The sequence below is a fragment of the Miniopterus schreibersii genome (genome assembly GCF_964146895.1).
Source record: "Miniopterus schreibersii genome assembly, chromosome: 2".
Taxonomy (NCBI): domain Eukaryota; kingdom Metazoa; phylum Chordata; class Mammalia; order Chiroptera; family Miniopteridae; genus Miniopterus; species Miniopterus schreibersii.
The window spans coordinates 315,801-329,111 of NC_138102.1; the positions used below are offsets into that span (position 1 = coordinate 315,801).

General features: G+C 53.8%; 1 protein-coding gene across 2 annotated transcripts in view; it reads left to right on the forward strand.

Annotated features, from left to right (window-relative positions):
- DLGAP2 (DLG associated protein 2) overlaps positions 1-13,311 on the forward strand; it is a 274,304-nt gene that overhangs the window by 162,590 nt on the left and 98,403 nt on the right. For both annotated transcript variants that reach the window (XM_081129834.1, XM_081129835.1), the window contains one exon: positions 2,180-2,212. In XM_081129834.1, coding sequence (XP_080985960.1) covers positions 2,180-2,212 — 33 coding nt within the window. The remainder of the gene's footprint in view (positions 1-2,179; positions 2,213-13,311) is intronic.

The window sequence follows — 13,311 nt, forward strand, 5'->3', positions numbered from 1 at the left end:
CCGGAGGGGTGAGCTCCAGGCACCTCTGGGCCCTGTGTGGTGGCCCGTCTTCCTCACCGTCGGCCACGGCCACGGCCACGGCCACGCCAGCTCCCTGTCCCAGCTGCTCCCTCCCTCCCGCTCCTCAGCCTGTTGGTCCGGATGCCGTGTGTCTGCGACCAGCTGTCTGTCTGCGAGCAGCTCTCTCCACGGGAGGAAATGAGTCCGACCCCCGGATTGCAGACACGCTGACGGCCACTTACCTTCTAGGAGACGTGACCCCCAGAAGGCCGCCTGTGACCCCGCAGCCCATCCTCCCAGGCTGGCCTCCGAGCATCTGTGTCCCACCCTGGGGAGCACTGACTTCACCCTTCAGATAAGCTCCCAGGGGGTCGCGGGACCCCGATAAGTCACCCCTGTGCGGCGAGTCCCAGTCCAGCTGCCGTTCGCTTCCTCGTGGGCGCCTCTGCATTTCATCACCTTGGTTCTAGCTGTTAACACCGAGCGATAACCCCTCTCCCAAGGGCCACCTCCCGCTCACACTCGGTTTCTAACCCAAGGAGGGGCGGCTTTCACGGGACCTAGGGCTGTACCCCGACATTCTGCTGGCATCAGGATGGAAGAACACATTGACTCGGGGTATTTGTGAGGGTCAGTATTATTATTTGCCGAGTTTTGTGTGCATGACTCAGTACAGGTGTGGGGATCTGGGATCTGCCTCGCCCTTGGCCGTGCGCTTCCCGCTGCTCACGTCTTCACACCTAAGGGCCGCGTTTGTGAGAAATGTCTCCAGGACACCTGGGGCTTTGCCTGCCTCTGGCCGAGCGCACAGTGTGTCTGCTGCTGGTGGAGTCCCCACTGTTGGAAGGGCTGCTGTCCAAGTTGTAGGGCCCTCGCTCCCTGGGCACCAGGTAGAGGGAACCGGGCTCCCACGGGGAGACAGGACTCGGAGTGGACTCAGTCGGGGAGTCGGAGTGAGTGGTGTCATTCTGAGGTCAGCAGGCACCATGACCTGGGTCACTGGTCGGGATTTAAACTGTTATTTTGGACGATAATTCTGATTGCAAGGCTGATGATGTCTGGAGACTCCACCCCAGCCTTTCACCCGCCTGCGGGTGGCTCCTGACAGTCAGGACATGAGCATCCACACTCGAGACTCCACCACAGCAGATTTCACTGCTCCCTGGAGTCCTTACTCCAGCTCAGGGTCGACCTCCCCGAGGTGCGTCGCCTGCGAAGAGCCGCAGACCCAGCCTCACCTCTTAGTAACTCCTGGGCTCGTGCTGGGGGGGGGTTGAGATGGACCCTCAGAAACTCACTGTCCACAGTGTGACACAGCGACGGGCGGGGCGCGTCCTGTCCTGGGCTGGGACCCACGGGTGCAGTTTCTCGCTTCTGATCGTGCTGGGGACACCTTTATAGAGGAGAGGCCCAGGTGCACTAACCGTCGGATCTGAAGCGGCGAGTGCCGGAGACTCGCGGTCGGGGAGTGAACACGCCACAGGCTGGACCCCGCCTGCTTCTGAAGGGTCTTTGATTCCAAGATTTGAGTCACCGAAGGTGTCGGTGGCTGAGCTGAGTTATTGTCTTGTTACTGACTTTGAACCTTCCGGATAATGTTGAACACACAGCCTGTGACGGAGCTTAAATCTCCTGGGACGGTTCTGACTTTGTGGGTCACTTTGGATGCGAGTATAATGCCGTGGTCCCTGAACACCTCAGGCTTTCTGCAAAGTCCTGGGCCTGCCTCCTGCGGACTCGGGCGGCATCTGCAGGCTGTAGTGTTTGCCCTGAGACGTAATTTCACACTTCTGCTTATAATCGTGTGCGCCCAAGAGACGGTACGACAAACTGGTAAACAAAGCGAGGTTTGCCTCTTAAAGCCGAGCGTCAAACAGACGGTCCTGATTCCAGCAAAGTAATTCCTGTCGAGCCATAAACACATATGAAAACGTATTTAACGTGTGTGCGTGCATGTGATAGAGGGTGTTAGTTTAAGAAAGTGTAATACATAAAGTATTTGCCAGGGGTCGTTTTGTGTGAAATCGGTGTGAGTGCAGGTGGGAACTGGCTCCTTGCTGAGCTGCGGCCTGTGGCCCAGCCCAGAGCCCACCTGCAAGCTGCTCGCGGTGTTGCTGAGTGTGACTGACGGGGACCTGAGCCCGCAAGTAACGCTTCTCTCTTTCTCTCCCCCCCCCAGAGTCGCAGTGCACGCTGTGCGGGGAGCCGGAAGGTAAGTGTGTACCGGGCCCCTCAGGTGGGCGCGGGGCCCCGATGGCTGGAGCGGGTGTCTGATGGAAGGAGAACGGGGCCTGCAGGGAGCGCGGGACCGAGGGCGTCTGAAGGATGCTGATGTCACGGCCAAATCGCAGCTCTTTCTGTTCTGCATTTCCAAGTTCGGGTCAGTTTTCTCTAGATCACAGGTGTCGTTATTAGAAACAACGTATTTGTCATCTGTAAGTCCATCAGCAGAGCCGCTGGGAGCCTCCCATGAGGTGACCACAGGCAGTCCTCTGGTCAGTGGCGGCAGCTGTGCGGGGTCGGCCTGAGACTTGGGAGCGGCCCCCACGTGGGCCATGGCGAGATCGGCGGCCAGGGCCCACTGAGTGTGTGGTTGGTTTGGAATTTCCACCGGAGGCTTGGTTTGCCCGTGATGCGCTTGAGATGTGGAGTTTTCAGGTTCCTTTCGAGGCTGTTTACAGAACATAACGTGCAAATGCAGCCACGGGAAAGTCGTCAACTTGTATGTTAAAGCCGTAGCTTCACTGAGGTGTGAACAGCGAGACTGTGGGTCCTGGTGTCTTGCGGGTCGGAGGACTGTCCTCTGGTCACCTGGTGACTGTCCCAGGACCACCCTGCGGAGGTGGTTTAGTCTGGCGCCCGCTGCCTGGCGAGGCCCAGGGAGGGTGTCGTGGGGACGGATCGAGGTCTCCGACCGTGTGGGGACCTCCAGGCACCCAGGACTTTATTTCTCATCATGATCATAACTTTCCAATGTCACTGTCATCCCCACACTGGGAGCTGCACGTCCTGCTCAGTCGCCTTTAGTTCTCTGTGGCCCGCCCGACACACACTCATACCCTGTACACACTGACGTACAATCACACACACCCTAGTGCACACCCACACCCACACTCACACCCACACCCACACACGCTGCTCGGGCTGTTCCCGTGTTGTGTGCACTGAGACAGCCTCGCACTCCCCGCATTGTGGTTTCCATCTGCCTCTTCCTGTTAACAGACGTGCTCTCTGTGTGGTGTGTGGAGTGTGGGTCTCGGCTGTTTCTCGTTATAAACAGCAGGTTTGTTCCCACAAGTCAGCCCCCCTCAGGCTGTGAGGTGACGGGTGAGGTGGGTTCCCTCGGGCATCCTCACTCAGCGGGGGGTGCTGGCTGTTTCCATGGACAGCATGGTAGCCAGACGGACTAGAGTGGCCCTGGGCTGACTCGATGGCCACGCAGCCTGCGACCCTGGGCTCGGCTCCCTCTGAGCATCCCAGGCCCGGGTCCAGCGCCTGTGGGCCCAACCCCTGCCCCTGCAGACCACAGAGCCATCTGCCCGTCCTGGGCAATCTCAGGGCCGCTCCCCAGCAGCCTGCTCTGGGGTGACCTCCACGTCCACATTACAATTGTTGTCCACTTGCACGAGAGGTTACAAGTGACACGAGAGGAAGGAAGACACGTGGTCATGGTCATCCTGGGCAGATTCACTGCCTGTGTGGATCCGTGGAAAATATTGAGAATGAGACCACGTGACTCCATCCCACCTGAGCAGAGGGGACCCTGGGGCCGGAACCTCATTGGCGTTGGCGGGGGCAGTGACGAGGTGGGACGCGAAGGTGGAGGTGGGGCCTGGACTGCCGCCCTGCCCACCTCTGCTGTGATTCTCTGGAGCCTTTGGGGGGGGGGGGTCAGATATGCAGGTGGGCTGGCCCCACGTCGGAGGGGGCGAGGGAGGCAGGAGGCTGGTGGCAGGGTCTCAGCTGTGCTCTAGGTTTTGAAAAGCACGAGGCATGAATATTCATCCAGCTTAAATCATTTAAGTCATTAGTCTAAGTGGGAGCTGGCCGCGCACAGTGAGTGGAATCTGAAATCAGCCGCTTTGTTCGCGTTTCTTCAGCAGCTTCCATCGGTTAACTCGTCAGCACTGCCGCACAGGAGGGATCAGAGCCCGCGGTGGTGGTGGAAGGTGGAGTCAGACCTGGGCACTTGTTGCCCCTACGTCGCGGAGGTTAGGGCCTTGGCTCACTTAGCTTCTCCCTCCTGGAGAAGCTGTTAGCAGTCTCTCAGTGTAACCCCGGTTGGGAAACACCTATTTGCATTTTAATGATTAGTCCTGGGAGAGAGCAGGCTAAGGATGCAGATGGAATAATTAGCACCTTCTCAGATGATAATATCTGTCAAGGAGCGAGACCGGGAAGTAAGTTTATGGGATGCTGGAGACCTCAGGCTCAGCCGGCCCAGCTATGGGGTGGCCTGTTTTCCAGAGAACTTAAATTTTTAATTGTGTATAAAACATGGATCACAATTTCAATATGCAAACTGCCTGCATTTGTATGTGGCGGAGTTCCTGCGATTTGGATGGCAGTTTTATGAGGTGCATTGTTTGGGGGACATATTGTTATTTTATCAGTGTCTTTCTTCCTATGCAGCATGTGCAGCTAATTCGGCTCTAAGTTTTGAAAGAGGGGCAGGAAAGTGGAGGAGCTGTTAGCTTGCTCAGATTCATCCCCCAAAGGCAGGGGGTGGCTGTGGTGTCTCACTGGCTAGGGCCAAAAAAGAAAAAGTTTAAAATTAGCCAAGAGCAACCTCATTTGTTAGAGTAACTTGCTGGAGTGCTGTACTAGTAAGACTGTCTCAATCTGTGTCATTTTCCTGCTGGTCTGTTACCTCTTAGAGACTGGCAGTAGCTGGATACTATGTGGCAAAAAGATCCCTTTGTCGTTTTTTTAAAATATATTTTTATTAATTTCAGAGAGGGAGAGAGAAACATCAGTGATGAGAGAGTCATTGATCGGCTGCCTCCTGCACGCCCCCCAATGGGGGCCCACAACCCGGGCATGTGCCCTGACTGGGAATTGAACTGCAGTCTCTTGGATCTTAGGTTGATGCTCAACCTCTGAGCCACGCCGGCTGGGCCCCTTTGTCATTTATCTTGACATCACAAGTACCTCCGAAGGTTTCGTACTATGTAACCCAGTGATTTCGTATAGGAAAGTAATTTGATGATATATGATCCTTTTCAAGCTGTGCTGACAGATACACAAGGCACCTGCTCTTTACCAGGACTCTAGGGAAAACTATGGGTGTTGGGCGGGACCACAGGTGTCAGCTCATGGATTTATCTGTTTGTTGACGTGTCTGTGGCTTGATTGGCCTCCTAGCAGGTTTTCTGATGCGGGAAGATGGATGATGGTACCTGGAAGGGCTGAGGAGAACTTGCTTGAAATCTGCTACAATGTAACAACAATGTATCAGATCCACATTATTCAACCCAATTGAAAGTAAGAAATAAAATAAGCTTTTATGACATAAACTTGGCACAAAGGGATATGCTACAAAGTGTTGGGATTGATTTTAGCATGAAAGGTTTTTCCATGTATGTGGCCTGGAGATCGTAGCTTCCAAAGCAGCTGACCGTCTGTGGAGACATGACTGTGCCCCGATTGCTTGGAAAATGTGATTTGTAGAAATTCCAGTTCAAAAGTAAAAACAGGTTTTTAAAAAGTTTAAGAGATTTTCTTTCTAAATCTGCTTTTTGAAAGAAAAAAAATTGATGATTGAAAAACACAGGCATGGAGACTCTCCTATTTTACTGCAAACAGGGGACCAAGGCGCCTTCCATTGCACAGCTCATGGGGAAGGACAGTGGAGGCCTTTGCCTTGTGTTTAGTAGCATTATGTTCTTGATTTTTTAACACAAATGTTGAAGATTTTCTCCACAGATGACTCTAAACAAGGGCGGTTTCCATTCTGTCTGCACTGTGGTTGAGTCTGTGCCTTCCCGAGATTTGAAGGCCTTTCTGCAGCTGGGAAAAGAAACAAGGCTGCTTTTTGAAAACGGAGCCTCGGAGGCTTAGAAATCAGCGTTTCTCCCCCTCCCAGCTCCATCCCTGTGCCGTCCTGGAGACGAGGGGGTCCCTTTCCAAATACTACTGATTTCCCCTCATTCTGAGATCGTACTTTTAAAATTGTTTGCTTTGGATAAAAATGGTCTTTTCTGATGGTTGTTTGTGGGTGGTTAGTGGAATACAACCAGCATTTATTAAGTTCTCAATGTGTGCCCGGCTCTAGAAAAAACTAGTGTTGCTCAGGACTAAAGAATTCAACTAAGTTTTTAGAGAAAACAGAAATCCACCGCAGCCAGTCTGTCCCTGGACCTTAACCTGGTTGGTGTTTTAGTGGAAATGAGACAATATTATCCACAGTAGGAGCGGGATCACTGTTCCTCACAGAGGCTTGTGGCGGACGACTCCAGAAGCGGGGAAGCTGAGGTGGTGAGGACACTGCTCGTCCACTGCACACACAGAACATTCCGTGCAATGTGTCAGAATTTGTTTTCTGCACCGTCAAGCTTCAGTGAGAGACAGAAAGGGAATCCCCTAGGTCCTGGGAATTAAGAAGGAATTTTCACGAGAGGACAGGCACGAGTCAAGGCTGCCGTAGCCCCAGAGAAATAAAGCCTAGAGGGGCGTCGGGGTTGGGAGAGCTCTAGCATTCAGGCAGGGGACAGGTGCAGCCCCCTCCTGTGATACAGGAGGGTGGGGCACAGATGCTGGAACTGAGCCCCTGGAATAAACCTGGAGTCGCAGTGAGTCCCCTCATGAGGAAAGGACTGGAAAACGCTGGCCCAGGAGAGCATCGAGGAAGTATATCCCAGTTGCAGGGTCCCGGGTGGAATACGAAGCTGCCAACAGAAGCACACATTCCAGGCACAGAGCTGAGGTCTGAATGTCACACCTGTGTTGCAGACGGACCACATGTGCAGTTAGTGTGAGACTTGTCCCGGGTCAGTCGTGACTCGGTCAGAACCCGAGGGCCGTGCTTCCTCGCAGGGCACCTGCTGAGCATGGTCGTGTCCCAGCGGAGCTGGGCACTGACTGCTTAGGGGCATCATCTTCATGCTTCCTGGGACCCTGGGGGCCCTCTGCACTGCCCAGCTGTGCATTTTGCCTCATGTGCATGAAGCTGACCACCTAGCAGCTGGTCTTATCACCACAGAGGCATCGGAGGTGAGGCCACAGCTTCTAAATAGGATAAACTGGGTGAGTGGGGTGGGCCGCACTTGTGCAGAATGATGTAAGACGCACAGTGAGCCCTAATTTGCAGTTATCTGTTGTTTTAGACACTCGAATATCTGAGGTCCAGGCTTCCAGCTGGCATTGAAACAATCCCACCTCATTAATTTGCTCACAGAATAAATACATATTTTCCGTCTCTGGTCACCAAGGAGCTTAAATACCAGGTTTCAGGTTCAGTAGGTTTAGATAAAGCCCCGACTGTTTCCTTACGCTCGGCGTGGCCCGTTTGCTGCATCTGGAAGCATATTTGGGAGACGACCACAGACTGAGCATCTGCAGTCGGATGGTGAAGAGGGCCGGTCCCAGGTCCTCTTGGTGACTCACAGAAGCTCCGTCACAACGTGGAAAAGATGGGCAGTGACGGCCGTGTGACACGGGGACCGGGCCTGGCATTCGTCCCATGTCGAGCTGCCACCCCGTGGAAGCAGGAGCTTTGGTTTTAAATTGACCGTCTTCTGTGCCATCTCGTGACACGTGCATAAATCCCCCAATTCCGTGTCCTTCAGTTGACCGGCGAGAGTCCAGAGTCCTCGAGAGGATTCCGACGACCTTGTTCAGCTCTAGGAATACAAGCAAGTCCAGTGCTGCCTCCTGGGAATGAATCGTCTGAGCAGGAGGAAAATTATCGCACCTTGTTCCTGTTTTCTGTAATGTTCTAACCTGCGTTTGACGCTATAAGCTGTGAACATGAGATGCTCCCAGAGTCTCGTTCTGAGGAGGCAGCACTGAGGTGTTTCGGAGGCAGGCACAGGGTTGGGCTCCAGCGTTGGCCTCAAGCGGCTCTGTGCCCATGGCCAGCGGCCTGCACGTCAGTCCCATCCAGTCCGGTCCTGTGCACAGGGCCCTGCTCTCCCGTCTGACGAATCCAGAGGGACACCAGGGACCTGGAGAAAAGGCCTGACTAAACGCGGGCTCCTTGCTTGGGGTGCCCTCGAGGCTGGGCACTTGGGGCACCTTCCGTCTCCTTCCTGCCTTCCCCATTTCGTTTCGTGCGGCATTTTTCGGGTGCTCAGTGCTTCCCAGAGGCTGTCCTGGGTGCGGAGAAGAGTGGGAGGGTCCCAGCCTGGAAGGAGCTGGCAGCCCAGCCTGAGTGCCCGGTGCCCAGAAAACATACTAGAAGGACCAGCAGCGTGGGCCCGGGCGGCTGTCCCAGGGCCTCACAGAGAGATACGTGAACCGCGGTCACCCCACCGGCCTTCCTGTAACCCTTGCTCAGGTGTTTTTTATAAACCTGGGCTGCGTTTAAGGTGTTACCCGTCTCGTTTAGTGATGGACAGAAATGGGAGGCGCTCCTGTTGTTGACGATACGTGTTCATAACTTCGCTTCTCCCCGATGGTCCCGTCTCACGAGCGGTGCTGTGAGTGACTGATGACTGGTTTCTGCCGCGGTTTTCTTTACAGAACGTCTTTGGGCGGAAAGTCCTCCACACGATCACTGTGCCCTCCCCTAAGCTGTGGTCGCAGGGCCAGGCTCGGGCTGTGAGCGGACGTAGCGGGAACGCTCACCGGGATTTGTGGATTCGGATACCGTGTGTCTGGAGAGGGGAATCGCCGTGGTGTCAGGGGCAGACCTGTGGTCTGGGGACCAAAAAGCAAAGGGGTGTGGGGCCACTTCCCTCCCAGAGGGAACGAACGGTTTTCTCTTCGTGGGGTGGCGAGAGCCCAGTGGGAGAACCTCTGCATGAGGTTACGGGTGGAAAGTTCTCACCCTAACGCCCGACACGTGGTAACGGTTCAGTTAAAGTACACCTGTCTCGTGGGATTTTTAAATTAGTCTGTGTCCTATAAATGGCTGTTCAGTGCTGACTTTGCAACCTCAGAAAGCGCCTCCTGCCAGGCGTTAGGTCTGGGTTTTGAGCCAAGTGCCTCTGGCCCCTGGCTCCCTGTGAAGGCAGCTTGCAGACGGGCTCCTATCGTGGTGACCTTGGCCCGGCTCCTTGTCCTTCAGACTCTCCAAACGGCTTCCAGCTCATTGTGTGTCCCCACCCGCCTGTCCCTCCCCTCCCGCCTGTCCCCCGGGTGCCTGCCCCGGGCACGCAGCCCCGAGGCCGCCCGCCTGCAGGGCCCTGAGGTGGGTGCCGGGCTGAGCCTATCGCAGATCAGAAGCCCACGCGGGGTCAGCAGGTGGACACGGCGTCGTCCTCTGGCAGCCGTTCCAGTCAGGACGGCCCAGGCCCGTGGAACCAGGAGCTGGTCAAGAGCAGTGTCCTGGACCGAGATCTGACTGGCACCGATGGGCACCCTCCCGGGAGTCGGGCGGGTGAGTCACAGCAGAGGCCCAGGGGACAGTTGGTGTCGGCCACACTTGTCTTCGATGTTCTCTGGGAGGAGTGTCGTGTGCCCGTGACTGTCGGCAGTGAGGCCCCGGGACCCAGCCTGCTTTGTCCCTGGTTCCTCCGTTTACAAAGGAAGAGGCCTGATCCTTGGGGGTAGCACATTTGTCTTATTTACTGAATACAAGGTGTTTTCAAGTAAAATAAAACCAGGTCTCCGGTGCTGACCAAAGCGGTGAACTTCCTTCCACGGCTTGAAACACGGTCGATTTGAGCCCCAAGGCCCAGCTTGGCTTTGATCTCGTTTCTAGTTTTCTGTTTGGCATTTTATTTTAACTCCAGAGAATGACAGCGATGATGCTGATGAAACATTTATTGAATATTCGACTTTCATTTAGTGAAAATTCTCTTTGCCACCTAACAAGCATCTTCAGAATGTTCCTGAACTGTGGCCTCATAATTATAATTCTGGGACTCAGTCCACGAAAATAGTAAATGTTCATAGAAAGCTTCGATGCCAGCGCGTGTGGCAGTTTTGTTTATAAAAGCAAATATTTGGAAACTGGCTGGTGGTCAGGGCTGCTCCCCGAGTGTCTTCCACGACATTTCCTCAGTTACCTGTGGATAAGATGACGTGAGAAGAGGTCATCTTTCCAAACGGAACTCTAATTCCTGTTTCTCCCCCCTTTTCACACATTCTAAATTTTCTATAACCAGTTTGTGACTTCTTGATCATGGAAAACAAATCATTTAAACACTGCCATTGCCCGGCCCTCCCCCAGCAGGAAAGCCACAGGATGTGTTCGATATCACGTGGCCTGTTCATTCCCGTGGCCTGTTCATTCCCGTGGCCGAGGGCACGGTCTCCGGGGCGCGTGGGTTCCTGGTTGCCGTGCTCATTTAAGCGTCCGTCCTCGCCTTGTGTTTTCAGTACCTACTTTCTAAATGGCCTCAAAGAAGCCCGTTGAAACGACCCCATCAGGATGATCGGGGCCCTGCGTGAGGAGACGGCGGGTCCACGGCACACGTGCCCGTCTCCGACATTAATGCAAAGAAGTGAGGATTTTCTCCAACACAAAACGACGGCGGGAATCCCCCCCTCAGCCCTGCCCGCCTGCCCCTTTCTCTGCTCCTGTCTGTCCTTTGTCCAAACACTTCTCCCCTGACCCCTTTGGTCTTAACCCCCCTCGTTCCTCTTAACCTCCTTTCCTACCCATCCCCCTGACAAATTCCCAGGCTCAACGAGCAGCAAGTTGCCTTAGTTACTTGATGGGGTGTTTTGCCAGCACCAGCCGTCACGTGTGGCACAGATTCTACCAGATACGGTGGTTCCCTCGTGAGACCCAGCGATGAAAATGTACATTTGCACCACAGGTTTGTGCCATCAGAGTTCACGATCTCCTTCCCAGTGGTTTCCACGGGTACGTAGATGAAAAAATACTTTTCATTAAAACGTCTTGGTATTGACCTTAGGAATGGCTGGTCTCAGAACCCACTGTTGGAAAGACAGTTCATACATTTCTTTTTAAAAATACCTTGTGAGTCATTTTTCTCAAGCTCAGTCATGGTTCAGAGACACTAACAAATGCGTGTGGCCTGGTGCTTTCAGACGTTGTGCTTTAGAAGATGTTTGAGAAGAAAGTTCTTATAAATAGAAACTGTCCTAGAGATGGTGCGAGACCTGCTCTGGCTTTGCTGCCTAAGTATCGGGGTCTCAGGCCTGGGGGTGATCGTAGCCGACTGTCCAGGTGCATGGACAGCGAGACGCGTCTTCCTGAGAAACCCACTCCGCTGACTCATACGATCAGCACTATAAAGCAGAGAAGAGCTTATAGGTGAGACTTTCTTAGGAAGTGAGGTATCACAAATACGCTGTAAATGTTTCCATTTTTGACTTGTTACATCTTTTATACTACATCGAAAATTACAATATGCAGAAACCACCCCTGTGTTGATACAAACGATCCCTAACTCTTGAAAAATTTCTCTTTGTTGGATTTTTGGATACCGCTAATATTTCCCTCTGAAGTTGGTATCGATCACATATTTTAAAATAGTTTATTTTCCTCAGAAACAGGTGCACGGCGGGACCTACACAGGGTTCATCTTGATGCAAAACAGGTATAGGGCTGAGGGAGGCTTGCACCCTGGACAGAAAGGCCGTGGCCTTTTCAGAGGCCGGAGTCCAGGCAGGAAGCTGCTTCGCCGAGGGGCCGGGGCTGCTGGATGGTCCCTGCTCTGCGGAGGCCAAGAGAAGGTCCCCAGGGGTCAGTCATCTCGCAGGTCAGCAGCACCCCCATCCCGCGGGGTGGGCTCACGGTCCAGGTCTGTCAGGAAAAGGGAGTCTCCTCGATCCCATCCCCCCTGCCTGAGTGGACATCATCCTATTCTGGCAGGAGATAACATTTTACATCAGATTTTCACAGACGCCACGTTGGCATCCTCTGAGGTCCTCAAGGGGCCCAAAGGTGTTACAGTGTCTCCCCCTTTGGAGCTATTTTCCCCATTTTTCTGATGAGTAATGGACCACGAGTTAAAGAAATTCTCACGTTGGAGTCTAACTTCAGGTGGCGAGAGGGCGGGTGCCGGGGGCACGGGCGGAGCAGCTGGGCCTCCGCGATTGGGCAGGTGTCCGGGGCTGGGGAGGCTGTGCTGGGCTCGGGGGCTGCACCCGACCCCCTCGCCTGTTCTGAGGCTGCGGCTGCTCCTCTGGGACTTGAACATGCTCATTTCACCGAAGGGTGATTTGGATGCAGAGACGGACACTGGGGACAGGTGGAAAGTGATTGGCAATGATGAGGATCTTGGGAACAGTTTAATTTCACCATCTTTATAAAGGATCAGGTAGAAGCAAAGAACCTAAACTCTCTAAGTCCACATGCTGAGCTCATTCATTTCCTCACCCGTCTGTCCGTCCGTCCGTCCGTCCTGCAGTGGATGGTCTCTGCTCTGTGCTGAACACGACTGGATGCTGTCAGCCGGGCCCACGGTCAGCTCACAGCAAACGTGTCTTTAAGGGATCAAAGAGCTGGGGATCGGGCGTGATGTTTTCATAAGAAAGCAAGAGTCCGACTGCCTAGCGTCGTGGCCACCAACCTGCAAGCCACAGTCTCCACGAGATGTAACCATTATTTAATTGTATCACTTGGTTGAAAACAGTGTTACAGGCCTTAGGAAGTACTGGTTAAAATTCTGGCCGTGCCCTTGACAACTTCTGGTGGTACCGAACCTCCCTGGGCCTCGGTTACCTGTCAGAAAACGGGCAACCATATGAGATCTGCGTGAACGACTCCTGTGCAGCGTCTGGCAAACAACACAACCGTCACCGCTGGCGGCAGACTCCTGTCGTCACAGGCGGCTTTCTGTGTGTCTCTAATGACATTTGTATCCTTTGCAGGGGTGGGGAACCTTTTTCCTGCCAAGGCCCATTTGGAATTTATAACATCATTCTTGGGCCGTACAGAATTATCAGCTATGAAAAAAGCTCTTAGATTTATGGAATTCGGGTCCCGCCTGCAGTTGCCTTGGCAGGGCCAGACCCCGTGATTGCGAGGCCGTGTGCAGCCTGCGGCCGGGTGTTCCCGCCCCTGCTTTAAAGAAAGTGTTTTTCCTCTTCTGTGTCTTCCACAGGTTCTAACAAAGAATATCTGATTGACTCGTTTCAAAACTGTTCCTATAGTTTTTAATTCTAAAGTCAGTTTTCTGGTTTATAGTGAGCAAGTCAGCAAGTTTCCCCTGAATGTAGTCGTCTTTCCTG